General features: G+C 48.2%; 1 protein-coding gene across 8 annotated transcripts in view; it reads right to left on the bottom strand.

The window, feature by feature from the left end:
* The window catches only part of ZNF512B (zinc finger protein 512B), a 49,933-nt gene extending 24,693 nt beyond the window's left edge, over positions 1-25,240 (bottom strand). Inside the window, exons 1-7 of one of the 8 annotated variants that reach the window (XM_083744246.1) lie at positions 25,209-25,240; positions 13,262-13,387; positions 11,045-11,124; positions 10,648-10,791; positions 6,525-6,697; positions 6,144-6,382; positions 3,594-3,671 (exon numbers count right to left, since the gene is read on the bottom strand). In XM_083744246.1, the coding sequence (XP_083600372.1) occupies positions 3,594-3,671; positions 6,144-6,382; positions 6,525-6,697; positions 10,648-10,791; positions 11,045-11,124; positions 13,262-13,385 (838 nt within the window). In that variant the 5' untranslated portion in view covers positions 13,386-13,387; positions 25,209-25,240. The other 7 variants (XM_083744250.1, XM_083744249.1, XM_083744247.1 and 4 more) reach the window with 7 other exon arrangements.
* Between the last annotated feature and the right edge of the window lie 809 nt (positions 25,241-26,049).

Genomic DNA, 26,049 nt, shown 5'->3' on the forward strand with positions numbered 1-26,049 from the left:
AAAAGTCTTAGGTAGTTTCCCATCCTTGGAAATCACCTGTCTTTGTGCTTTGTCATATATGTAGAGACGACACCGTTCATATCTCCTAAAAGAATCACCTTATAATCCAGGTAGTCCATCAATGTCTCATGCAATTTCTTATAAAATTCTGCCTTCCCTTCATTTGGTGCATATATGCCGATTGTCAAAAACTTTTCTCCTTGGATTTGTATTTCAATTGCCAATATTCTTCCATGTTCATCTTTAAAAATCAGTTTTGGGGCCAATTTCTCCTTTGCATAGATCACCACTCCTCTTTTCTTAACTTTATCCGATGAAATAAATTCCTGTCCTAACCTTTTGTTTATAAGCAATTTTCTGTGTATTCTTGTTATGTGGGTCTCTTGTAAACAAATCAAATCCAATTGTTCTCTTTTTAAGATATGGAAAACTTCACGTCTTTTTCTGGGAAGGTTCAAACCGTTACAGTTCCAGCTTAGGAATCGCAGAGACATTGTTGGTTAGTTTCCTCCAGCCACACCCTGCGGCGGTTCTCCCTCTGGAGGTGATTTAAGTCCAAATGTCAAATTTCCCAAATCTGTATCCGATGTCGAGTCCAGCACTCCTTTCACCAGGTCCTCTTCGTATCTGTTCAGGAATTGTTCTTTATCTTGTACTGTTCTTATCTTAACTTTCTTTCCTTTGAAATTAAAGGACAAGCCTTGTGGATATTCCCACCTAAAAGGTATGTTCTTCTTCTTCAGCAGGTCAACCAAGTTCTTAAAGTAGGTCCTTATCTCTAAGATGTATTTTGGAATGTCCCTGTATATTTGCACAGTAGCGTTTTCAATCTGGAGTTTTCTGATAATGCAAGTTCAGTATTTTATCTCTTTCCTCTTTAGATCTCAAAGTTATCAGACAATCCCTTGGAATCTTCCTACCTTGCCTTCTGCCCAATCTGAAGGCAGTTGTTATCTCAAATTCTTCTTCCTCTAGGTTCACCTGCCAAAATTCCGAAAGTTCTTTTGTGAGAAAGTCCACTAGGCTGTCCCCTTCACTCTCTGGGACGAGTCTCAATCTCAAGTTCTTCTCCTTACGCTGCATCTCCCACAAAGACAAGGTCGCCTCATTCTGGTCAAGCTTCTTGCAAACCGGTACTAAATTTTCCTGTGTGGATTCCGCTGTAAATTTGGCCTCCTCCGCAATTTTCCTGATTGTGGCGTTTTCTTGCACCAGTTTATTTATAGTCTCTGTATTAGATGTAATACTTTTGGTATTTAAATCTAATTTTGCTGTAAGTTCTGACAATTGTTTAGTATTTTCCGTACTCTGCTTGGTCAAATTTTCTAAAGATTCATTTATTTTAAGTAATGCCTGTGTCACTGAATCCATGAATGCTGTTATTCCTTTTTCCTGTCCTGCTGCACCTGTTGGCAGTAGTCCTGATAGCGAGCCCCTTTTCTTTTGTGCAGCTTTAGCTTTAGACCTTGTTGCTATTTCGTCTATAGGGCCGCTCATGTCCCAAGGTCGTTCTCACAGGAACAGGTTTACAATGGAAAAATCCAGTGACTTTCTTTTTAAAGCCTATGTTGCAACTGTTACCTTCAGCCCTCTAGAGGGAGCATCAATGTGTCCAGTAAACAAAGGAAACAAAGAAACCAACAGCCCTCAGAGGGAAAAAGTTTCTAAGAAAATCTATCAGTCTTTTAGTTGCAACAATGTTATTTCACAAAGTCTCAAGAGTTGTATCCAATAAAGTCCACTTTAAAACAAAGGTGATCTGACAGTTCCTATCAAAGTGCTTCACCCAGGCAGTTCGTTCCCAGAGTCAGAGACTGCGGGAAATTGTCCTTTTAAACTCCCTTATGCATGTTACCTTTTCTTCTACTTCTTCCCCCCCGATCCTGCTTACAAGGGGGGGAAATTAGCTTCAGTGTTAGGGTTAGCCCAATCCAAAAAGTTCACAGTAAATTTTCAATTGCAGCTTCCTAGTTCCGTTGCTTTAGCGATCATGCAGTCCGGGGGAGGCAGACTTCCTTTATTTACCGTCCCCGTTTTCAGCCAAATTTTTAAAGGTTTTTGTTTGTAATCCCAGTAAGGTATCCAATCTTACTTACGGGTGCTCTTTTTCAGTCCAAATTTCAGGAAGGAATCGACGCTCTCCGCCTATGGCGACGCGGCTTCACTCCACGGGCTGGGTAGTGACTCTCAGCACCGCGCGATCCCCCGATGCTCCTCCGGAGCCTTTAAAAAGGCTCTTTTGCAGTAAAGGGGGGCGCAAATGGTGCCCACCGAGTCTCCTTGTTCACAGGCTTCCACGCCTGTGATTTTAGGGGTCCCCGCTTCGCCGTAGCGGTCAGACCCGAACTCGTGGAGCAGCCCTCTCCCCGGAGAACAGAGAGAGAGCCGCCATTAAGCGCTGGCGCCGACCGGAAGTCGGGTCTCAGATGATGATCGCAGAGTCTGAGCAGGGTCATATGAGGAGAGGCGGTCCTTGAGGTCCTGATCCGGTTTAAGGCTTTATAGGTCAAATCCAGCACTTTGAACTGGGCCTAGAAACCAATTGGCTGCCAGTGCAATTGGGCCAGGATCTGTGTAATATGCTCAAACTGTCTTGCCAGTGAATTCTGCCCCAGCTGGACTTTCCAAACAGCCTTCAGAGGCAGCCCCACATATAACACATTGCAGTAATCTAACCCAGAGGTTACCTAATCTAGACTTTTCCCTGACGGTTATGTTCTACATTTTGTTTGAGCTTTCACATGGGGTAAAAAGCCCCTTCTGGAACAATAATGGAACGTAGGTGTAAGCTTAGCACTCATTTCCATGTTATTTGCTTCTGGGGAGGGAATCCACTTGCAAATAATGTGGAAGTGAGTGCCAAACTTGCACCGTATCACACTACAGTTCCAGAAGCACCTTTTACATCCAAATATAATGTGAAAATCAACAGGGAAATGGCGTGAAAATAAATAAACTGCCGTGCGGAGGTAGCCAAAGTCACGCGGACTAGTACCCGTGGATAGTTCTTAACCTCCGTGAAGTTGTCTAATCCCCTAGGGAAGCCATTGTCACATTTTGTGTTGGTGGGTTCCATAGGTTGAAAAAAATAAATAAATTATTGATCAATTTCCACATAACAAATTATCAAATCACATACATTATTCCTCCCCTACCAAGGACTTTCCTCAACTTCTCTCCCTGATTTCTCTTCACATATTTCCTCTGCATATTATAAAATTGTGCATATCCATAGTTCCATAGTTTCATTATGTGCTGCATGAGCCCAAGGTCTCCCTGTGATAACTGCAGCAATGGTGGACAAACTTCTCGCAAAGATATTTTGCCCACCACGGCTGATGTTCTCCTGAAATGCGTATTTCAGGGTGTGCTCTCGCTTCGTGCCAGGAACAGCGAGGCCCAGCAGCTCCACATGGTGGTGTGTGCCCTGCTTAAACCAAAGGCAACAGCCTAGCATATTTCCCAGAATCCTCTGCAACACACAAAGGGCTCTCCATGAAACTGAGGCAGGAGGTGCTGCCCGGCAACAGAAAATTCGAAATACTCTACAAAATACTTCCCAAAAACAGGAACGCATCTGACTCGTCATTTACCTTTCAGTCCAAATGTTCCGGAGATGGACGGCTGCTCTCCAGTAAATTTCTTAGGAGTTTTCTGTTTCCTTCCTAACTCAAAAAGGAGAAAACAGAAATAAAAACTTGGTCAAACACCTGCACGGAAAGCTGTGAGTGCAACACCCCTGTCTACACAGAGCAACTCAGCATTTCAGTGAATCCCCCCCTTTTTTTGCCTAATTTATTCTGTTGCTTCGCTCCCCAGGGAATAAGCACAGGGCTGAAATCTTATTCTGGAACACAGAAAAGAAAGCACTGCTTGGCTTCCCCCCCCCCTGGCTTCTCACTGCCCCTGGGCTTTCAAGCTTATCTCCCACAGTCATATGGACTAGAAACACACTTTTTCAAACAACAGCGGGGGCAGCCATGGAAAACAAGTCCTATAAGGAAAGAACGAAGGAATTGGGCATGTTTAACTTGGAGAACAGAAGACCGAGATGAAGATTCAATAGCACTCTTCAAATGCATGGGGGGGGGGCTGTCACACGGAAAAGAGGTGTTTTCTGCTTTCGCAGAGGGCAGAACTTCATCTACCCGACACGTTACAGGTAATAATAATAATAATAATAATAATAATAATAATAATAATAATAATTTTTATTTATACCCCGCCCTCCTCAACCAAGACTGGGCTCACGGCGGCTAACACCAAATATAAAAACAATTGGTTGAAATACAGCTTGAAAAACAAGATTAAAATACAACATTAAAACATTAAAATGCAGCTTCATTTCAGTAGAAACTCAAATCAAAAACTTTTGGGGGGTGAAAACGTCAAATCTTCACCAAGGCCAACTATCCAGACTGGTCCTACGTGGGCCAGAAAAAAGCCAGGGAAGTCCCCAAATAGGAGTTCCATCACAGAAGGAGAAAGGAAAAAGGAAAGAGGGGATCAAGTTGATTCCAAGCCAAAGGTCAGGCAGAACAACCCTGTCTTACAGGCCCTGCGGAAAGAAATCAGATCCCGCAGGGTCCTGGTCTCATGAGACTGAGAGTTCCAAGAGGCCGGAGCCAGTGTTGAAAAGGCCCTGGCTCTGGTTGAGGCTAATCTGACTTCCTTAGGGCCCAGGACCTCTAGGGTGTTGCTATTTATGGACCTTAAGGTCCTCCATGGGGAATACAGGCAGAGGTGGTCCCGTAGTTATGAGGTACGAGGGTCCTAGGCCGTGGAGGGGAGGTCTCGAACCAATGGCTTCAAGTTACAAGTACAGTGGTACCTCTACTTACGGACGCAATCCGTTCCTGGGTGGTGTTTGCACCCCGAAAAGTCCGTAAGTAGAGCACCACTCCTGCGCTTGACGCAATAGAGCGCTGCTGCGCATGCGCGAAGCGCCGAACCCGGAAGTAAACACTTCCGGGTTTGCCGCATTCGTAACCTGAAAAAATGCAATGTGAAACAAACGCAATTCGAGGTATGACTGTAAGGAGAATCCAACTAACATACTGTTAGTACTGTTCTTGGGGGACAGGGGGCGATTTGGTGTGGAGAATCCCTGGTCCTGAATGGGGTAACTGTGCCCCTGAAGGACCAGGTGCACAGCCTGGGAGTCATTTTCGACTCACAGCTGTCCATGGAGGCGAAGGTCAATTCTGTGTCCAGGGCGGCTGTCTACCAGCTCCATTTGGTATGCGGGATGAGACCCTCCCTGCCCACAGACTGTCTCACCAGAGTGGTGCATGCTCTGGTTATCTCCCGCTTGGACTACTGCAATGCGCTCCACGTGGGGCTACCTTTGGAGGTGAACCAGAAACTACAACTAATCCGGAATGCGGCAGCTAGACTGCTGACTGGGAGCAGCCGCCGAGACCACACAACACCGGTCTTGAAAGACCTACACTGGCTCCCAGTATGTTTCCAAGCACAATTCAAACGGCCTCGGCCCAGTATATCTGAAGGAGCATCTCCACGCCCATCGTTCTGCCTGGACGCTGAGGTCCAGCACCGAGGGCCTTCTGCCAGTTCCCTCATTGCGAGAAGCAAAGCTACAGGGAACCAGGCAGAGGGCCTTCTCGGTAGTGACACCCGCCCTGTGGAACGCCCTCCCATCAGATGTCAAAGAGATAAACAACTACCTGAAATTTAGAAGACATCTGAACGCAGCCCTGTTTAGGGAAGTTTTCAATGTATGACATTTTAATGTATTCTTAATCTTTGTTGGAAGCCGCCCAGAGTGGCTGGGGAAACCCAACCAGATGGGTGGGGTACAAATAATTTGTTGTTGTTGTAACATCAGGAAGAACATTCTGACAGTAAGAGCTGTTCAGCCGTGGAACAGACTCCCTCTTCCTTGGAGGATTTTAAGCATAGGTTGGATGGAAGCACAGGCCATCTGCCATGGATGCTTTAGCTGAGATTCCTGCATTGCAGGGGGTTGGAATAGATGACTCTTGGTTCCCTTTCCAGCTCCAAGATTCTACATGATTTCACAAAATTCTACCACGAATACCGTGTAGCGCATGGTTCAAATCTTAAACTGGGCAAGGGAAACCAGGACTTGGGGTGGACGGGAGTCGCTGTTCTAGTCTTACTGTGCTTCATCCTCTCGGGGTCTTCCTCCTGCTCAGAGGCCTGCCTGCTCGACTGATGCTTGGAGCTTTTGCCACCCGACAGCTGAGCACCAGGCATGGTGGCCGCCCTGCTCTGGAAGTCTTTGCTGCCCGGGCTGACGGCCGCGCATTCTCCGTTCTCGGGGCGGTGCAGGGCGACGGCCTTCTCCACCTTTGCCTGTTTGGGATGGATGGTGAGGGAAGCTGAACCCTCGGCAGCTCTAGGGCAAAGCATAGAGGGCTGGTTTAAAGCGGGGTTTAAGACATCGGGGCCTCTCACGCCTGACCCCCTCCTTCCATCCCCAAATCCACAGGGTCGGGGAGCTTTCCCTCTTCTCTGCCTCAAAGACCGCAGGCCAGTACCTTTTCTTGCCCTTGCCGGAGACTTTCGGAGACCTGTTTTCCACCGGGGCAGCGGCGGCCGGCAACGGCCGGTCAAGATGGTTCCAGAGGCGGTGCTTTTCCAGCTGGGTTTTGGACGTGAAGGCGGCTTCGCAGAACGGGCACGGGAAAGTCCGTTTCTCCACGACGGCGCCCTGGAAGAAGAAGGGAGAGGGAGAAGGAAGGGCTGTGCTTAAAAACGAGGGCAACCCAAGAGTCAACTTTTGGGTCCCTTCCAACTCTACAGTTCCATGATTCTAAGTAAGCATATGACTTTTAAGACATTGCATCTACACACATTTGCATTGGAACAAAATATGTCATAGTATTCTCTCTGTTTTACCCGGAAAGTACAATTAATCCAGATCGCGGAAGTTAGACTGGTGACTTGGAGTGGCCACCAAGACGACATAACACTGGTCCTGAAAGACCTATGTTGGTTCCCAGTATGTTTCTGAGCACAATTCAAAGTGTTGGTGCTGGCTTTTAAAGCCCTAAACGGCCTCGGTCCAGTATACCTGAAGGAGCATCTCCACCTCCATCGTTCTGCCCAGACACTGAAGTCCAGCGCCAAGGGCCTTCTGGCGGTTCCCTCGCTGCGAGAAACCAAGTTACAGAGAACCAGGCAGAGGGCCTTCTCGGTGGTGGCACCTGCCCTGTGGAATGACCTCCCACCAGATGTCAAGGAAATAAACAACTATCCGACTTTTAGAAGACACCTGAAGGCATCCCTGTTTAGGGAAGTTTTTAATGTTTGATCTTTTATTGTGTTTTTAATACTCTGTTGGGAGCTGCTAGGGAAACCCAGCCAGGTGGATGGGGCATAATAAATTATTATTATTATTATTATTATTATTATTATTATTATTATTATTATTATTATATTTTTTCAGATGTGGGGTACTTAAAAGATGGACCAATGACCTGACCTGGGATAAAGCAACTACTTACGTTCCTGTGAAAGAGGGGGAAAGGGAGATTGCCTCCTCTGAGTTAGCAAGGACATTAAAAATAAATAACAATTCAAAAGTGCACACACACACACACACACACACACACACTGCTGCCTTGCCAATCAGGAGCCCCTTTCTAAATCAATTTTTTAAATGTCAGGAGAACTGCAACATATATCTAATGAATGATCAGTTCATTGGCTGCACGCTGCGTCCCTACAAACCTCTCCCTATCCACCCCTGCGCCATGGTAACCCAAATTCTCTGCCAAAACATCTGAACTTCACGATCTGCCTGGAGCTATGCAAATGAAGCTCATTTGGTATGTATCCACATGGACTGTGTAGGTAGTTAACGAATTAAAAAGCAAATAAATACGCTGTGCTTATGTTGAGTAATTCATTCTCAGTAGTCCCCCAAGCTGGATTCTCTTCTTTTTATCAGGCCTTGCCCCCAAACTTTAAGGCATGGACATTTAAGCTTAAGGGCTTGCATGTTTTTCTGACTTTTTCCCGTAACATGAAATCTAACATTCCTAGGATACAAACCAATTTCTTCACTTCTACTGAATGATCACAGAATCCACAGTATAACTATCACTCTGCCCAACAGCCTGCAGGCCAGAGGTATGAATGGGAACTCCTGTTACTTAACTGTAATCCTAAAAATTTCCCCGCTTAGGCAAGTTTGGGCATTTCCTTCCTGCTCCTCCGGCTACGATTTCCCTTCCAAGCTCAAAGCAACTTGGAGCGTATCAATAAGCATTTGTCGAAATAACACCAATGCAAAGTAAACGGAACAGTGCAGAAGAGCGCAAACAACAGTGTCCCAGAAGACGTTAATTCGCACTTCAAACAATTGCCCAAACTTGTCTAAGCAGGGAAGCTTTGCTCTTGGAGGGCGGGATAAAGAGAGATGCATCAGGTCTCCTTTGGACGAGGGGTTTGCAGCTACTATGATGTTGCATCTGACCAAGTCCCTCTCCGGGATCTGAGAAAGTTAAGCTGCAGGGCAGGATGCCTCTGTAAATGCAGGAATCACAAGGGGGGAGAGAACTACTGCCCTCAGGTCCCTGGTTGTGGGCTTCCTATAAGCAGCTGGTTGGCCACTATGGGAACAGGATCTCTAGCTCTTTTCCTCTGTGTGTGTACAAGCAACTCCCCACTTGCAAAGGATCTGCATGCGTGCTCCTGCAAACATGCAAGCTATTTTCAGCACTGAAAGGAGGCAAGGGTGCAACAGGGGAGAAACCCCACTCGCACACATCCCAGTGATGCGTGCGGTTGCCAGGAATGAAGCCCTGCACAGGCTGGGAGATGCCTGTATTAATAATAATAATAATAATAATAATAATAATAATAATAATAATAATAATTTATTTATACCCTGCCCATCTGGCTGAGTTTCCCCAGCCACTCTGGGCGGCTTCCAACACAATATGAAAACACAGTAATGCCTCAAACATTAAAAGCTTTCCTAAAGAGGGCTGCCTTCAGATGTCTTCTAAAAGTCTGGTAGTTGTTGTTCTCTTTGACATCTGGTGGGAGGGCGTTCCACAGGGCGGGTGCCACTACCAAGAAGGCCCTCTGCCTGGTTCCCTGTAGCTTTGCTTCTCACAGGGAGGGAACCGACAGAAGGCCCTCAGCGCTGGACCTCAGTGTCCGGGCAGAAAAATAGGGGCGGAGACGCTCCTTCAGGTATACTGGACCGAGGCCGTTTAGGGCTTTAAAGGTCAGCAGCAACACTTTGAATTGTGCTCGGAAACGTACTGGGAGCCAATGTAGGTCTTTCAAAACCAGTGTTATATGGTCTCAGTGGCCGCTCCCAGTCACCAGTCTAGCTGCTGCATTCTGGATTAGTTGTAGTTTCCGGGTCACCTTCAAATGTAGCGCCACGTAGAGCGCATTGCAGTAGTCATGAATGGATGGCAACTGAAGCAAGGCTTTTCCAAGCGTTTTTTGTTTGGGAAGCAGGGCAGAATTTATAAGGGAAGAAGATGCACATGAAAGCATCCTACATGCAGGCGAATTAGAGGACAGGGGTAGCTCAGTGGCAGAGCACCTCTTTTGCAAGCAGAACATCCCTAATTTAGTCTTCAAGGCATTTCCAGGGAGGCCTGCCCTCTGCCCGAAACCCTGGCAAGCTGCTGTTAATCTGGGAAGACAATACTGAAATAGATGGACCGGTTTTCTAGCACAGTGTAAGGCAGCAGAATCTAAATACCTCTGTGGCTTCAAATGGTACTAGAAGCCAAACAACAAATGACTAGCTGGTTAGTTCACAACCCGCCTTGCGGCAGCAACATCAGAAACCACAACAGGCAAGATTCATAATTTGGTTTTAATGCAACTTCTGTGTTAAAATAACAGTGACCAAACGGCCAAGGCTTGGTGTGCAGAGATGGGGAAATATTTCTGATTTGATTTCTCCTGAGTTTCTCTCTTTCCTAATCTTAAATTCAGTCTTCCAATTTTCCACATCAGTTTGTGTGGGTTTTTTTCTTTAACGTCCTCATTACTTCCTCAGCGTTTTAGTGCAAATTTCTCCTTTTTGCAAAGTGATCTTCCCTGACATTGCACATTTTTTTTGAAAACTAAAATGCCTTCCTGTGCACACTGGGGCTGGGGAACTGCATTGCAAAATTCGGAGAAGTGCAGATTTCAAAGGCTGGCTGCGTTTTGGTTCGTGCATTGATACGGAAGGTGCAAATTTGGTATGTTTGCCTTTTAAATGCTAATCGAATCGAATTTCTTCTCCCACTTCCCTAAGTGTCTGTATGCATATAAATCAGGGGTCAACAAACTTTTTCAGCAGGGAGCCGGTCCTCTGTCCCTCAGACCTTGCGGGGGGCTGGACTATATTTTGGAAAAAAACAATGAACGAATTCCTATGCCCCACAAATAACCCAGAGATGTATTTTAAATAAAAGCACACATTCTACTCATGTAAAAACACACTGATTCGGACCATCCGCGGGCCGGATTTAGAAGGTGACTGGGCCAGATCCGGCCCCTGAGCCTTAGTTTGCCTACCCATAATATAAATTAAGACAGCCAAGCTCTGGCAGGGTCAAAGCAGTGTTAAGAGGGGCCACATTTGGCACGGACAATAACACAAGCTGTAAATATGGGTTACCAAAACAGAACACACACCTCCATCCTCCTTACCCCTTGACAGCGCTGATAATGGTACTTCAGGCCATAGATGCTGGGGAATTCGAGCCAACAGCCCGAGTTGGGGCATTTCACCCTGGAGTGGGCCTTGAACTCTTCTTTCCACTGGTTCATCAAAGGCAGCTGTGATATAGGAAACATCCGTGGAGCAGAGGGGAGGGGAAAAGACCCACTTAATGCAAGAGGAATTAAAGCAAAATTTCTGAACGCGCAAACCCCAGTATCTCACATCAAATCAAAGGCTTCCCAAAGAAAAGACCTGGGACAAATATCAGGCCCCCTCCTGCGCTCCAATGCACCAAGCTTGTCCTATCCTGTCTCTACTTCCTTTTCCCCAGTTCCCAAGAAAAGAAATGAAATACGATTAAAATCTTACCGGAATATCCTTCAGGGCCTGGCTGTCTGCCTTCGGCCTCCCTTTCCTTTTGCCTTCCGTTTTATCGTTAGTTGCATTTCCTGCAAACAGAACGGGGAAGAATGACATGGTGGATTGAATTAATACATCTGTCCATCTTACATTTTGTTGGACGTCCACTGATTTAAAATGCTTTCTACTGCATGACAAAGAAGACTTGGGGCTGACCACACTTCTTCTTTGGCGGTAACTCGCAGCTGAGTAAGACTGTCTTTCATGAAAACAGTTTTAACAGGGAGTCAGCAGTAACTGTGGAGGCCAATTCTGGATCCACACGTCCTTCCACAGTGAGGATATAGGTTTCCGTGCGAGAGTTAATCACGTTGAGGGTTTGCCAAGCGTGCCTTCCTCTTAGCACGTTTCTCCCTTTTGTCCTGAGTTCGAGCGTCTTCAAAGTCCATGACACCTTTGGTAAAGGCTATTCTCCAATTGGAGCGCTCACAGGCCAGTGTTTCCCAATTGGCAGTGCTGCATTTATACTGCATTTTTAAAAGATTTGCCTTGAGAGAGTCTTTAAACTTCTTTTGTTGACCACCAATATTACACTTTCTATTTCTGAGTTTGAAATAGAGTAGTTGCTTTGGAAGACGACCATCAGGCATCCACACAACATGACCAGTCCAACAAAGTTGATGTTGAAGAATCGTTGCTTCGACACTGGTGATCTTTGCTTCTTCCAGTACACTGGCATTAGTTCGCCTGTCTTCCCAAGTGATGTGTAAAAAATTTTGGAGACTCCACCGATGGAATCTTTCGAGGAGTTGGAGATGGCGTTTATAAGTGGTCCATGTTTCAGAAGCATACAGTAAGGCTGGTAGTACAAAAAGCTTTGTAAACAAGCTTTTTGGTTTCCCTGCGAATGTCCCGGTCCTCAAACACTCTGCACACTATATGCAGAGTGTTCTAGCTAACTAGCACAGGCTACTCAATCTCCACTGCATTCTTGCTCACTTGCGCTGTCTTGTACCCGTTCCGCAGCGCGTTCTTGTAAACGCGAAAACGAAAAAGACCTACCAGACCTATAACGTTGGTTGGATGTGCTTTCACACAAGCGGAAAGCCCAACCCCGCCTAGGCTGTTTGTTGTTCCCACGTGCAATGTTGCTAATGCTGCACAGAACGGTTGGGTGGCTGAGATCCCTGCATGGCCGGGGTTGAACTAGATGACCCTTGGGTGCCCCTTCCGCGATTCTATGAGTACGTTTTGAATGGAAGGCAACATCCTAACCAATTTAGATTGTGGAAGTTCAGACAGTTTGTTGAATGATGGCAATGGCCACTTGCGCAGGAAGTGCCCCCGACATCGGAAGCCAACTGTGTTCTCAACTCGTCAAAGCTCAAAAAACTTGAGAACGGCCATTTCCAATCTGAGTTGCTGTTCCAAAGTACTGGGTTTCGTTTCGCTGGGGTACAACATTTGCTGGTAGGCAATGGAATACAGTGGTACCTCTGGTTGCAAACGGGATCCGTTCCAGAGGCCCGTTTGCAACCTGAACAGAACGCAAGCCGCGTCTGCGCATGCACGGATCGTGATTCGCCGCTTCGGCGCATGTCATTTTGTGTGTCTGCGCATGCGCGAGCGGCAAAAACCAGAAGTAACCCGTTCCGTTACTTCTGGGTGGCCACGGGACGCAACCTGAAAATGCCCAACCTGAAGCAAACATAACATGAGGTATGACTGTACCTTTTATTCAACCAAAGTGTTAATTTATCAAGTCCCCTGACCTGTATGTGCTTCCTAGCTACAGTGGTACCTCGGGTTAAGAACTTAATTCGTTCCGGTGGTCCATTCTTACCCTGAAACTGTTCTTTACCTGAAGAACCACTTTAGCTAATGGGGCCTCCTGCTGCCGCCGTGCCGCCGCTGCCCGATTTCTGTTCTTATCCTGAAGCAAAGTTCTTAACCCAAGGTACTATTTCTGGGTTAGCGGAGGCTATAACCTGAAGCATCTGTAACCTGAAGCGTCTGTAACCCAAGGTACCACTGTATTTATTTCCTTGCACTGCCGTGAGACAGGTAGCCAGGAAAACACCTTCCGCATTTCATTGGTAACGCCAAGAGTTGTAGCCCAACAACATATAGACGGCCCTATTTTGGTTCCCCTAGCCAATGGCGCTTCTCTTCATTCAAACGAAGCCCTTCCTATTGCAGCTGGAAAAGGTGATATGCTTAACTCACCAAGCCTCGACTGCTCGTACGCCGGGTTTATCTTCATCTCTGCCTTACTGCTGTCTTTGTCTGCGCTGGTCTTGCTAGATCCAGCCACCTTCTTCCCACCTCTGTAGGAATATGAATCCGCCATGGCTAAAATCAAAAGAGAAAGGACACGATCAAACAGGCCGATGCGCGACATGAGCTTGGTAGAAGGAAGACTTGGCTTGCACCTGTCACCTGCTATATAAAAAAGCAGCCTGACCCTGCCTCTTCAAGAGTAGGAAGCCAATTCCTGTGTAATAATAATAATAATATACCCCACCCATCTGGCTATGTTTCCCCCCCAGCCACTCTGGGCGGCTCCCAACAGAATATTAAAAACACAGTAAAACATCAAACAGGGCTGCCTTCAGATGTCTTCCAAAAGTCAGATAGTTGTTTATTTCCTTGACATCTGGTGGGAGGGCATTCCACAGGGCGGGCGCCACCACCGAGAAGGCCCTCTACTTGGTTCCCTGTAACTTCTCTTCTCGCAGTGAAGGAACCACCAGAAGGCCCTTGGAGCTGGACCTCACTGTCCGGGCGGAAAAATGGGGGTGGAGGCACTCCTTCAGATAGACTGGACTGAGGCCGTTTAGGGCTTTAATGGTCAGCACCAACACTTTGAATTCTGCCCTGAAATGTACTGGGAGCCAATGTAGGCCTTTCAGGACCGGTGTTATATGGTCTCGGCGGCCGTTCCCAGTCACCAGTCTAGCTGCCATGTTCCAGTTGTTTCCAAATGTACATGATTAGCACAGGCTTAGAGAACCTGCAGGCCTCCAGATGTCACCGGACTCCAACTCCCATCAACCTTAGCCAGCAGTCAAGGATGCTGGGAGCTGAAGTCCAGCAAAGGTCTGGAGGGCCACAGATTCCCCAGCCCAGGAATAGCAGCAATTCTACAGCCGCTAAGGTTGAAGCTCCCCCATTCAGGGAGACGTGCTCAGCCCAAGTGCAAATACAGAAAAAGTGAATAATCATGATTTCTCTGTTAGGCGTTGCAGAGATCCTCCATGCAGAGGGTTCTTCTCTTTTGCTTCTTTTCTCATTTTCATGATGAGAAAGGAGAGAGGGAGCAGGTTTTAATGAGGAGATCTGAGCGATAAATTTCCAATTTTCCTTATTAATGGGGAAACTGTGCTAAACAGGGAAACGTGAGCCTTATCTAAATTCTCGGTATGAATCATTTAAGTGGTCTTTTCCTATAAAACGATGAGCGTTAAGCCAGTTTCCTATTGGAAGCCATCTCCTCCCCCCCCCCCCAATTCAAGACACAAGAGCAGCTTTAACTGCAGGGTGCTTATATCAATGCATCAGGTTCAAACCAGATGCACACCATAAATTTAAAGCACTAGAGCTGTGGGTGAAACCTAGAGCCTAGGATTTGCCCATCAGAAGGTCGGCGGTTCGAATCCCCGCGACGGGGTGAGCTCCCGTTGCTCAGTCCCTGCTCCTGCCCACCTAGCAGTTCGAAAGCACGTCAAAGTGCAAGTAGATAAATAGGTACCACTCTGGCGGGAAGGTAAACAGCGTTTCCGTGCGCTGCTCTGGTTCGCCAGAAGCGGCTTAGTCATGCTGGCCACATGACCCGGAAGCTGTACGCCGGCTCCCTCGGCCAATAAAGCGAGATGAGCGCCACAACCCCAGAGTTGGCCACGACTGGACCTAATAGTCAGGGGTCCCTTTACCACTTTGAACAGTCATGGCTTCACCCAAAGAATTCTGGGAGCTGTAGCTTTGGTTAAGGTGCTGAGAGATGAAGTAGGCCCCATCCTACTCAGAGCTAAAATTCCCAGAGTTCTCCATGAAGAGCGACTGAGAATTGTAGCTCTGTGAAAGGAACGGGGGGGGGGGGGTTCCCAAGCAACTCTTAGGGTGCTTAAACTACAGCTCCCAGAATTCTTTGGGGGAAGCCATGACTGTTTAAAGTGGAATCACAGTGCTTTAAAAGAATGCTGTGAATGTGGTCATTCGGCGGCTGGTGGTGGATGCATGGAATTAAGCACTCCTGCACCACCTGTTTCTGGTCCCGGGTAATAACTAGATTTTCTGCAAAATGCTAATTGCGCCCAGTCCCATGGAAGGCCTTCAGGGTAGTTTCTGCCATGCCTGAGAATGGAAGAAAGTCGTTTTGCAGAACCAACCGCCCGGCCCAAGCGAGCACCGCTGGGAGCTGACACAGAGAATTCCTTGCTTTCTCTGGGGGAGCGTTTGTAGAACAACCAGATTATCAGGCAAATCAGGCTAGAAAGCAAAGCTTTAGCTTAATCACTCCTTCAGGACAGAAGTCTTTGTTATATTTCGGCTTTGACCGACCCAATTCTTCCCTCCCCCCCCCCTTAAAAAAAAAGTTAATCTGCAATGTGGCCATTTGCAGCAACCTAGCCATTAATTAATAATGTCAAAGGATCTGCCTGGCTCTTTGCCTGGGACCACATTAGGCTTAATACCTGGGAAACCGACCTGGAGCAAAAAACTTGGAACAGGAGGATAGAAGGAATTCTGAAAGGCCTCTTAACTCTGCAAGTTTTTTTGCTATTTCTCTGGGACGATTATAGCCCATGGGCTAGTAAAAAAAGGTAAAGGTAAAGGACCCCTGGATGGTTAAGTCCAGTCAAAGGTGACTATAGGGTTCCGGCGCTCATCTCGCTTTCAGGCCGAGGGAGCCGGCGTTTGCCCACAGACAGCTTTCCGGGTCGTGTGGCCAGCATGACTAAACCGCTGCTGGTGCAACAGGACACCGTGACGGAAATCAGAGCACATGGAAATGTCGTTTACCTTCCCGCCACAGCGGTACCTATCTATCTATTTGCCCTGGAGTACTTTTGAACTGCCAGGTTGGCAGGAGCTGGGACAGAGCAATGGGAGCTCACCACGCCGTGGGGATTCGAACTGCTGACCTTCTGACTGGCAAGCCCAAGAGGCTCAGTGGTTTAGACCACAGCGCCAACCACATGGGTTAGTAAAGCCAGGGGAGAAGTTAGATATTGGATTTGCGGAACTGAGAACCATCATCTTCTTATGTGCCAGAACAGAAGAGATGTGGACAGGATCTGTGCACAATGCAGAGGTTATCACTCTCCTGGAGAGCAGCTGGTCTAGAATCTGTGATCCAGCCTCTTTTGGATGGGAGTGGCGCTCTCTTTGAAGAGTCAAGTAAAGGGTTTCCCAAACGTGGGTCTCCATCTGTTTTTTTTTACAGACTACAATTCCCATCATGCCTGACCACTGGTCTTGCCAACTAGGGATGATTGGAGTTGTAGTCCAGAAATCACCTTGAGACCCGAGTTTGGAAAACACCAATGTAGACAGACAAAACTTTTTCTCCCTCTTACAACGCCAGAACTCATCGCCAAGCAGCAAAGTTGAATGCTAGAGGAATCAAGAGAGCAAAAGATAAAGGTCTTCTTCATGCAGCTCACGGGAGGAAGTGATGGCGACCAAACTGGAAGGCCTTTTACCATTGATTTAGAGCAAATGTCAATCTGCGGGGAACCCAATTGCCGTTCACTCCGATACAGCAGTAAAAAGTGGGTTTTCCTGGGGAAAGCGTCAGGACAAAACACACACACAACCACTTGGACCTGGGCCTAGAAACTCGTCACAAAAGACTGTCTGGATGAGCCCTTCATTAGGCTCATTGATTTCAATGGGTTTACTCGCGAGTCTAATTTTTGTTGATTGACTGAATTTATATATTACCCTATACCCAGGGGTCTCAGGGCTTTTCACAGAATAAAATCAAGATATAAAAACCACAAAATAACTAATAAAAATAAAAACAACAGCCCAATAGCAACACCCCCCCCCCAAAAAAAATCACATTTTAAAAGAGCATAGGATATAAATCAGATCACCCAAAGGCCTGGTTAAAAAGGAATGTTCTTGCCTGGTGCCACTGCAGAGTAAAACTCAGGTGACTACCACACATTGCAAATCAAGAAGCAATGGCCTGGTTCTGCCTGAAACAGAAGTTTCTTTCTGGGTCGAACCGTTCAGAGACTCATAAACTGGATTTAAAACATCAAGATATAAACTTATGCCAGCGAGGAAAGAACTATCTCCCTGACATGCTAGTCATCTATAAAGAGAGAATAAAAATTCTGATAGCGCCCACTTTCCATCTAGTGAGGTCCAGCCCAGACACAAGTTTGGGAACAGAGGGCTCATCCACACTCCAATTTGCCTCTCTCCTTGGAAAACCAGCACCGTACCGCTGAATCGGACCAAATGCCAACAGGGTTTTCATGGGGAAAGCGGTGGGCGGCAAATGGAAAACCGCCTGGAGCTGTGCTTTTAGGCATGGGGAAAGCAGAAGGACGGATAGCGCCGACATATGTGCCGGGTTCCGCCCAATGCTGGGGAGACCCCCAACACACACGTGTGATGTCACACAGTGGGGGGAGGCCCAATGGGGCCTGCCGCTGCTGTGGGTAAGGCTACGCAAGGCCCATCACAGCGGCAGGTAGACCCGGCGGGGCACGTCGTGGCCACAAAATACTGAGGGACCCCAGCACCCTCCCTGAAAATGGGGGGGGGCTCGTCCCCCATTCAGCGCCCCTGAATCCCTATGCCTATACTAATAACCAATTGGACTGTTTCCTCATTTCTTAGGATGTGGGTGGCGCTGTGGGTTAAACCACAGAGCCTAGGTCTTGCCGATCAGAAGGTCGGCGGTTCGAATCCCCGCAACGGGGTGAGCTCCTGTTGCTCGGTCCCTGCTCCTGCCAACCTAGCAGTTCGAAAGCACATCAAAGTGCAAGTAGATAAATAGGTACCGCTCCGGCGGGAAGGTAAATGGCGTTTCCGTGCGCTGCTCTGGTTCGCCAGAAGCGGCTTCGTCATGCTGGCCACATGACCCGGAAGCTGTACGCCGGCTCCCTTGGCCAATAAAGCGAGATGAGCGCAGCAACCCCAGAGTCGGCCACGACTGGACCTAATGGCCAGGGGTCCCTTTACCTTTACCTTCCTCATTTCTTTAATGCAGAAAGTGTTTGGCTGCTCCAGGTTTGGATCTGGTGTTATTATTATTTTTTAATCACATTCCGTTGATGTTGCTTCACCCCTAGTTACCAATCTGTCTTGCTGTGGCGTAGTAAAGATACTGATTCGATCTACTTTGCCATAGATCTGCTTAGTGTTCTGGTCCCATTTCCTCAATCTTTATTAACAGAAATCAATGGTTTGGTTGGTTCGCTCCAGTGTTAAGCAGTAACAACTATCATAAATTGCACTGTCTGTAAAATAACTCATGCACTCTTACTTGGAAGTAATCTCCCTTTAGTTTAGCTGCACTTGCTTCCGAGTAAACATGCAAAGCAATACCTGGAATGTATTTCTATGACTGTCTTGAGGAGTCTGTTCTTCCTAACTCAGTTCATTAATACGTTCAGCTAATTTTGTGTAATTTGGAACAAGAAACATTTTGTGGGATCTGCTTTTAATAAATATTTTATTTTTAAGCTTCGATTGTTGTGTTCCCCCCCCTCTCACACACAAACATTCATGTATTTCAAATGTTTCTAGTAAAATATTGTGCAACTTTTCCAGTATGTCTGTGTTTTTAAAGTCAAGTACGTCAACAAACGCCAGTGCTTTGCACCAAAGCGCAGGCCAGCTCTGTTTTAAAGTTTGTTGTCAGAAGTGCACATATTGTAAAAACAAAACAAAACAAAACACTGCACTGTTTTGCTCCCCCTTTCTTTCTCTCTTCTCCACTTTATTTCTTTTAACTGAAATTCTCTTAATAAAATATTAACAATCATTTTTAAAAGTGCACATATGTTCGCTAATGTTAATTTTTTAAAAGAGGATATTTGAAACTTCACGGAGGCCTTGCACTCAGGTGACATCCCACACTGACAGCCTGCATGCTTTTCATTAAGTTAAGTGTCCTAAAAGACCTTCCCTGGCTCCCAGTACATTTCTGAGAAGAATTCAAAGTGTTGGTGCTGACCTTTAAAGCCCTAAATGGCCTCGGTCCAGTATACCTGAAGGAGCATCTCCACCCCCGTCATTCAGCCCGGATGCTGAGGTCCAGCTCTGAGGGAATGCCCTCCTGACAAATCTCAAACAGATAAAAAAATACTTTTTGAAAACATATGAAGGCAGCCCTGTATAGGGAAGTTTTTAATGTTTGATGTTACAGTGGTACCTTGGTTCTCAAATGCCTTGCTACTCAAGCAACTTGGAACCCAAACACTGCAAACCCGGAAGTGTTTCGGTTTGCGAACTGTTTTCGGAAGCCAAACATGCTCCGTTTTGAGTGTTACGCTTCCGATTTGAGTGCCACACTTCCGTTTTGAGTATTATGCTTCCGTTTTGAGTGTTACAATGACGATTTGAGAGTTACCCTTCCAATCTGAGTGCCACACTTCCGTTTTGAGTGTTACGCTGAGGTCGGTCTGTTTTTGCTATTTATTTTGGGTTTTTTGTTTTTGCGGCTCTTTTGTTTTTGTGACTGTGTGGAACCCAGTTCTGCTACTGATTGATTGTGTGGCTGCAGTACATTGTTTATTGCTTTCATTTTATGGATAGATGGTCTTGTTAGATCGTAAAATTCATGTTAAATTGCTGTTTTAGGGTGTGATTTTAAAAGCCTGGAACGGATTAATCCATTTTGCATTACTTTCTATGGGAAAGCACGCCCTGGTTTTGGAACGCTTTGGTTTTGGAACAGACTTCCGGAACAGATCAAGTTTGAGAACCAAGGTACCACTGTATATTGTTTTTATGTGTTGGACCTGCCCAGAGCGGCGGGGGCATTACTATTATTCAGCTTGGGAGAAGCTCCAGGTTTGGGGAGGTCTGGAGCAGGTTGCCCCAAGCGGCCTAGTAACGGCATCTCAACGTGGATGCAGGTCTCTCTATCATTAAGGTGGCAACACCAGCAAGGTCTATAGTTGCCCCATCCTAGGCAGGGAACTGGCCCGCCTGGCAGCAGTGGCGTCCAGGGCACCAAGCTTGCCGACACACAAGATCTCAACTCCCGACAGCCCCACTCCTAAATCAGAATGTCCCAAACCCATGTTTGCAATACAAGACATAAGACCACAGAAAGCTATCATGATCCATCTAGCTCAGTAATACTGGCACGGACTGGAAACAGGTCTCCGGAATATTTTACACAGGAGTTTGCCAGTCTCGCCTGGAAATGCTGGGAATCGAACTCAAGACCTTCTGACAATGCAAAGCAGACGCCCTACAGGACGGGGGCATTTGTACAGGAGAATCCCTGGGCAAGTGAGCAGGGAGGGCGGGCTGGGGATATAAACCTTTCCCCTTGACTGTTGCACTCCTCCAACCATCTCTCTGTCTGAGTTTTTGCACATAGCCAGCCAGATTTATTTGCAAACTTGCGATGCTGTTTGGGGAGAGATGGCTTGGAAGGAACGTGTTGCAGGGGAGAAAATGACAGTGAGGAAAGGGTTAAACACACACACACACACACACACACACACACACGGGTTACTAGGCAAAGAACAGTTTAGGAAGTTGTTTGCTGCAGTAAACATAGGTCTGTGCGACAGGAGAATGATTTCCTAGCCTCCTACTGATTTCTACAATTCCCTTCCCTTTCATTTTATGCATGATATGTAGAGTTTTTTTGTTGGTGTGGGGGTTTTGTGTGTGTGTGTGAGTTTCTTACAACAAAACTTCTATGACAGGAACAGCTCTATTTCTCCGCCCACTCGCCAAAGCCTGGATTAAATTAAAAACGGACTCTTTTCCTTTTCCTTGCTTCCGCAGACCTTGCATTTAAAATGGGGAGGGGGGACGACAAAAAGAAAAGAACCTGTTTTGAATGGAACAGATTCCGTGCACAGCACTTTTAAACGGATAAGCTTTAAAACGGGTATAATTCCCCTCCATCAGTTGAACAGGAAATCTGTGTGCGCATCCCATGATTTCAAGGTTCCTTTCTCAGAGGATTAACAATCGCCTCCCACTCCGCGCTGCCAGCAGGCGTAAAAAGGCAAATGTGAAAACACCGTAATGATAATTTTAAAGGACACTAAATGCCGTAGATCAATCATTTCTGAAAGGAACTAAAGGAGGAACAAATGCCCTGGAATTCCAAGACTCTCTATCCGACTTATCCTTCTCTAAAAAAACTTTCTGAGCAAATAATCAGTAGAACCCAGCAAATAATTTGCCCGGGGACTGGAGCTCGCTCTGTAGTCTTAGGTACATCTGCAAATTTGTCAGCCTCAGTTTTTCTCCCTGTGAAATGGGAAATAATAGTGACCTACCCTCCAAGGCTCTTAGGGTGGTATAGTCGTACCTTGGGAGTCAAACGGAATCCGTTTCGGAAGTCCCTTCGACTCCCAAAACGCTCGGAAACCAAAGCGCGGCTTCTGATTGGCTGATTGGAAGCTCCTACAGCCAATCGGAAGCCGCGCCAGACGTTTGGCTTCCAAAAATAGTTCGAAAACTGGAACACTCACCTCCGGGTTTCGATCGTTCAGGAGCTAATTTGTTCGGGAGCCAAGGTATGACTGTATTCAACTAAGTTTTACTCAGAGCATGATCCTCTGGAAGGAATGAACATGGCTGAATTTGGTCCATTAATTTCAATGGGTCTATTCGGAGTAAAACTTCGTTGACTACCACCCTGAGACGGGCAAAAGCAGCTGTGCACGTGACAAATCAAACCAGCATCAAGCTACAACATCCTCATATGATTCCAGGCTTTGTTTTTGCAAGACATGCAAAATATTCCACCACAGACATCAAGTTTAGACGGCAAGCTTTGTTCCAGATGGATAATACCCCTGAAAACTTGCCTTCTCCGATAACGCAGCCCGATTACATAGATGACATTCTGCCATTAATCCATGTGGCACGTTACAGTTAATATGAGCAGAAGGGAAGAGGGAGTCCCTGCCCCAAGGAGCTTACAAAGAGATAGAAGGATACCAAAAGGCGAAGAAAGAAAATGCAGTTAACACATTAAGACAAGCCCAACGAGATCAAACCAAAAAGTCTACCTAACTGAGCATCCCTTTTCCTACACAGGCAGTCAGGTGCCCCCAGGGAAACCATAAGAAGAATGGAAAAGATGCCCCCCCCCCCCCGCAACTAATATTGAGAGACAGACTGCCTCTGAATGTGGAGGTTTGAATTAGCTATTGTAACCCGTGGCTGCTGATGGTCCCATCTTGTACAGAAAATTTCCAGGATGCTTAGGTTTGGGTAGGAAAGGTGGGTTTTGAGGAAGAGGCAGCAGGAGGTGTGTACTGCAGGGATCAAAACCGAAAGCAGAAATGTTTCGTTAGCACCCATACCTGCCAAATAAATGGGGTGACAGGGTGCAGGCGGGGCTTATAATCCCGCAGCCTCTTCCAATATCTCTATTTCCTTTTTCAGAGCCTCCAGCCCCCATAATCCTTAAGAAGGTGGGGGGACACAGGAAGATCAGAATCTGCCTTGCAGAGAACTGGCTCACATAGCCCAGCACTGACTGGCACCATCCCTCAAGGGGTTCAGGCAGGAGGCATTCCCACCCCTACCTGGAGTTGACCAGGATACCTTCTGTGCTTCAGCTCTGTGGCTAAAACTGCCCCAGTTCTCATGTTTCCGAATTAAGCAACTTGCCTTGCACTAAGTTGCACCATTGGTCCACCTGCCTCAATACTGTCTACACTGACTGCCAGCATCTCCCCAGGGGGTTTCGGCCAGGGAGCCTTTCCCGGCCCTATTTAGGGGTTGGACCGGGGTGAGCTTGCGCTGGTCTGCCTACCAGCCCGCCAAGAAGACGGCGATGTTCGCTGCGCGCTCCATCTCTCTCCAGTTGCCTCGCTGCCGCATGGCGCACAAAAGCGCCTCAAGGCATGGCCCAGGGGCACGGCATCTGAGACACATCAGGCGCCCCAAAGGACGAGGTCCGCCTGTGGGCAGCAGGAGGGTCGCCGCCGTTTGGCCCAGCCCTGAAAGCAGGTGCGCTGCAACGGGGAGCTGCAGCGCTGCAGCATCACTGCCAGGGATCCAGGGCTCAGGTTGCACACCTCTTCCCCCCCCAAAACACCAGTTTTTCAATCTAGGCGCTTGCGCACCCATGCGCTCAAGCCAGGATCACATGGATTAAGGAGGGAAGTTGTTCAGGTCCTCGATTTCGGACACCGTTGACCTTGACCTCTGGGCAGGGCAGGGCAGGGGGCCACCAAGAGCTGGTTGCCCTTGTGACCTCCAAGTGACCTGACCAGGTAGGTCAAGCATCTCCACCTGGGCCCCACCCACCTCTCCGCTCTGCACCACTTTCGGCAAGCGTGCCTAACACCAAGCGCACGATATGTGTGTTGGAGAAGGGGGGGGGGTCGCACCACCTGTCGCTGCCCAGGGGCGAGGCCGCTTAGTTTGCAATTGGGGGGGGGGGGCGCGAGAGAGAAGACAGGCTCACCCAACTCTAATCCACTTCCATGGGGAGCTTTCCAAAGCGGCAAAGCTCCGAAGCTCCTCTGCTATTTCTCTCTCTTTTTCCACATTTCCAGAACTCGGTTGCTTCCCCCCCACCCCGTCCCCATTTTCCCCCTCCCCCCCAAAAAAGCTCGAATAATCAAGGAAATGCAGCGCAGGCGGAGAATGCAAAAGAGAAAGAGAGAGAGATGGGTGTTTCGCTTGCTTAAAAAAAATTAAAATCTTGCAGCGGGCGAGAAGCAGCAGGAGGGTTTGGGAAGGGAGAGGGTTGCAAAGGGGGGGGGGGGGTCCGAGAAATTAAAACAACCACCACCACATATATATGCACACAAATAAACCCCCTACCACCAAGAGCAACAGCCGCCCTCCACCCGCGATCGTTTGATCTCCGCGCATGCAAAATAAGGTGCGGAGGGGGTGGGGGAAAAAGAAGAAAAAGACATATAAATAGACCGAAAGGAAGAAAAGGAAATCTGCCTCTCCCCCCCCCCCCCATCTTTGGGGCGAGCGCGCGGGGCGGTGTTGAAAGGGGGGGGGGGGTCGGAAGGCATACAAAATAATTAATTAAAAAAGCCCAGGAAAAGCAATGAAGCAAAATGGCGACTTTTTATGTAGAAGGAGGAGAAAGAGAGAGGAAGGAAGGAAGGAAGGGAAAGAGAGAGAGAGGGATGGGAGGAAAAGAAAAGGAGGGAGGGGTGGGGGGAAGGAGAGAGGGGTTTGGGGAAGGCGCTGCTGGCCCCCTGGCCCTCCTCCTCCTCCTCCTCGCCCGGGGTCTCTCCAGCTCCGCGGGGCGCAAGGAAGCGGGCGAGCCGTGGGGAGGCGGCCGGCGAGGCCGGGCCGGGGCCACCGGGCGGAGTAAAAGCCCCTCTCCGGGTGGGGAAGGGCCGGAGGGAGGCGAGGCGAGGGCCGGGCATCGGCGGGGGGCTCCGGGCTTACCTCGGCGCGGGCGGGCAGCGCGCTCCTCTCGCTCGCTCGGCCGGCGGGGCCCGGGCGCGCACAGCGATGCGCACGGCCAAAGCGCCCTCGCCGCCGCCGCCGCCGGCTCATGCGCGGAGACCCCCCCTCGCCGCCGCCACCACGTCGCCCGCACACTTGCACACACACAGACACACAACCACAACCATGCGCCCACCCCCCGCGCGCGCTTTCCCCCCTCTCTCTGCCTACCTTCGCAGCCGGGCCGAGGGAAGCCGCTTGCAACTCTCGCGGTATTCCTCCCCCGGCTGCAGCCGGGGATCGGCGCCCGACGGGAGGAGGACGGAGCTGGCTTGGGTGGTGGTGTGTTGTTTTTTTAGGGGGGGCGCGCACTGGGAGTTGGGTGGGTGGGGGTCCCCCAGCAGGTGCGCCGCGATCCAAGGGGGACGGCGCAAGCAAAGGCGCTGCAGAAGTGGCCCGGCGCAGAACTGGAGTTGGGGGCGAAGGAGTTCAAGCTGCCCCTCTTAGGGTTGATCTGATTTTCATTTTTTAAATACTAATTCTTGTTTTCTGCATCTCCGCTGCGGTTGCCACCCACCGACTTTGCTCTTTGTTTCGCCACAGCGCAGATCATCGTCTCCTCATCGCGCAGGGAACTCTCTCTTAAAATATAATGGGGATGGGAGCATGCATCGGGGGTGCGGGGGGGGGGAATAAAACGCCCTCCCTTTTTAAAAAAAATTAAGGAGAAACCACAGAGGAACCTGCCTTTAGTTACCTTGTTTTTTGCCCATGGAGTGCAAAAATTGTCTACTGTGGCATCAGTTCTCCAGCATGTTCTCCAGGGCCCGCTGCATGCAGGATTCAATCCAGAAGGTGCAATCCTGGCCTAAGAAAAGCCTTCTGAATCAGGCCAGTGGTCCATCTAGCCCAGCATCCTGTTCTCACAGTGACCGACCATCAAGCAGAACCCAAGCACAAGAATAGCCATCGTGGCCAGTAGCCACCGATAGCCCCTTCCTCCCATGAATGTGTCTCTCTGTTAAACCTTAAAGCCATCCAGGTTAGTGGCCGCCATTGCTTCCAGCTGGAAGGAGTTCCACAGTTTAACAGTGCTCTTTGTCAAGAAGGGCTTGTTGTTGTTGTTTAGTCGTGTCCGAAGGGCTTGTTGTTGTTGTTTAGTCGTGTCTGTGACCCCCTGGACCAGAGCACACCAGGCACTCCTGTCTTCCACTGCCTCCCGCAGTTTGGTCAAACTCATGTTAGTAGCTTCAAGAACACTGTCCAACCATCTCGTCCTCTGTCGTCCCCTTCTCCTTGTGCCCTCCCATCTTCCCCAACATCAGGGTCTTTTCCAGGGAGTCTTCTCTTCTCATGAGGTGGCCAAAGTCTTGAAGCCTCAGCTTCACGATCTGTCCTTCCAGTGAGCACTCAGGACT

Source organism: Podarcis gaigeae (assembly GCF_964106915.1).
Source record: "Podarcis gaigeae genome assembly, chromosome: 6".
Classification (NCBI taxonomy): Eukaryota; Metazoa; Chordata; class Lepidosauria; order Squamata; family Lacertidae; genus Podarcis; species Podarcis gaigeae.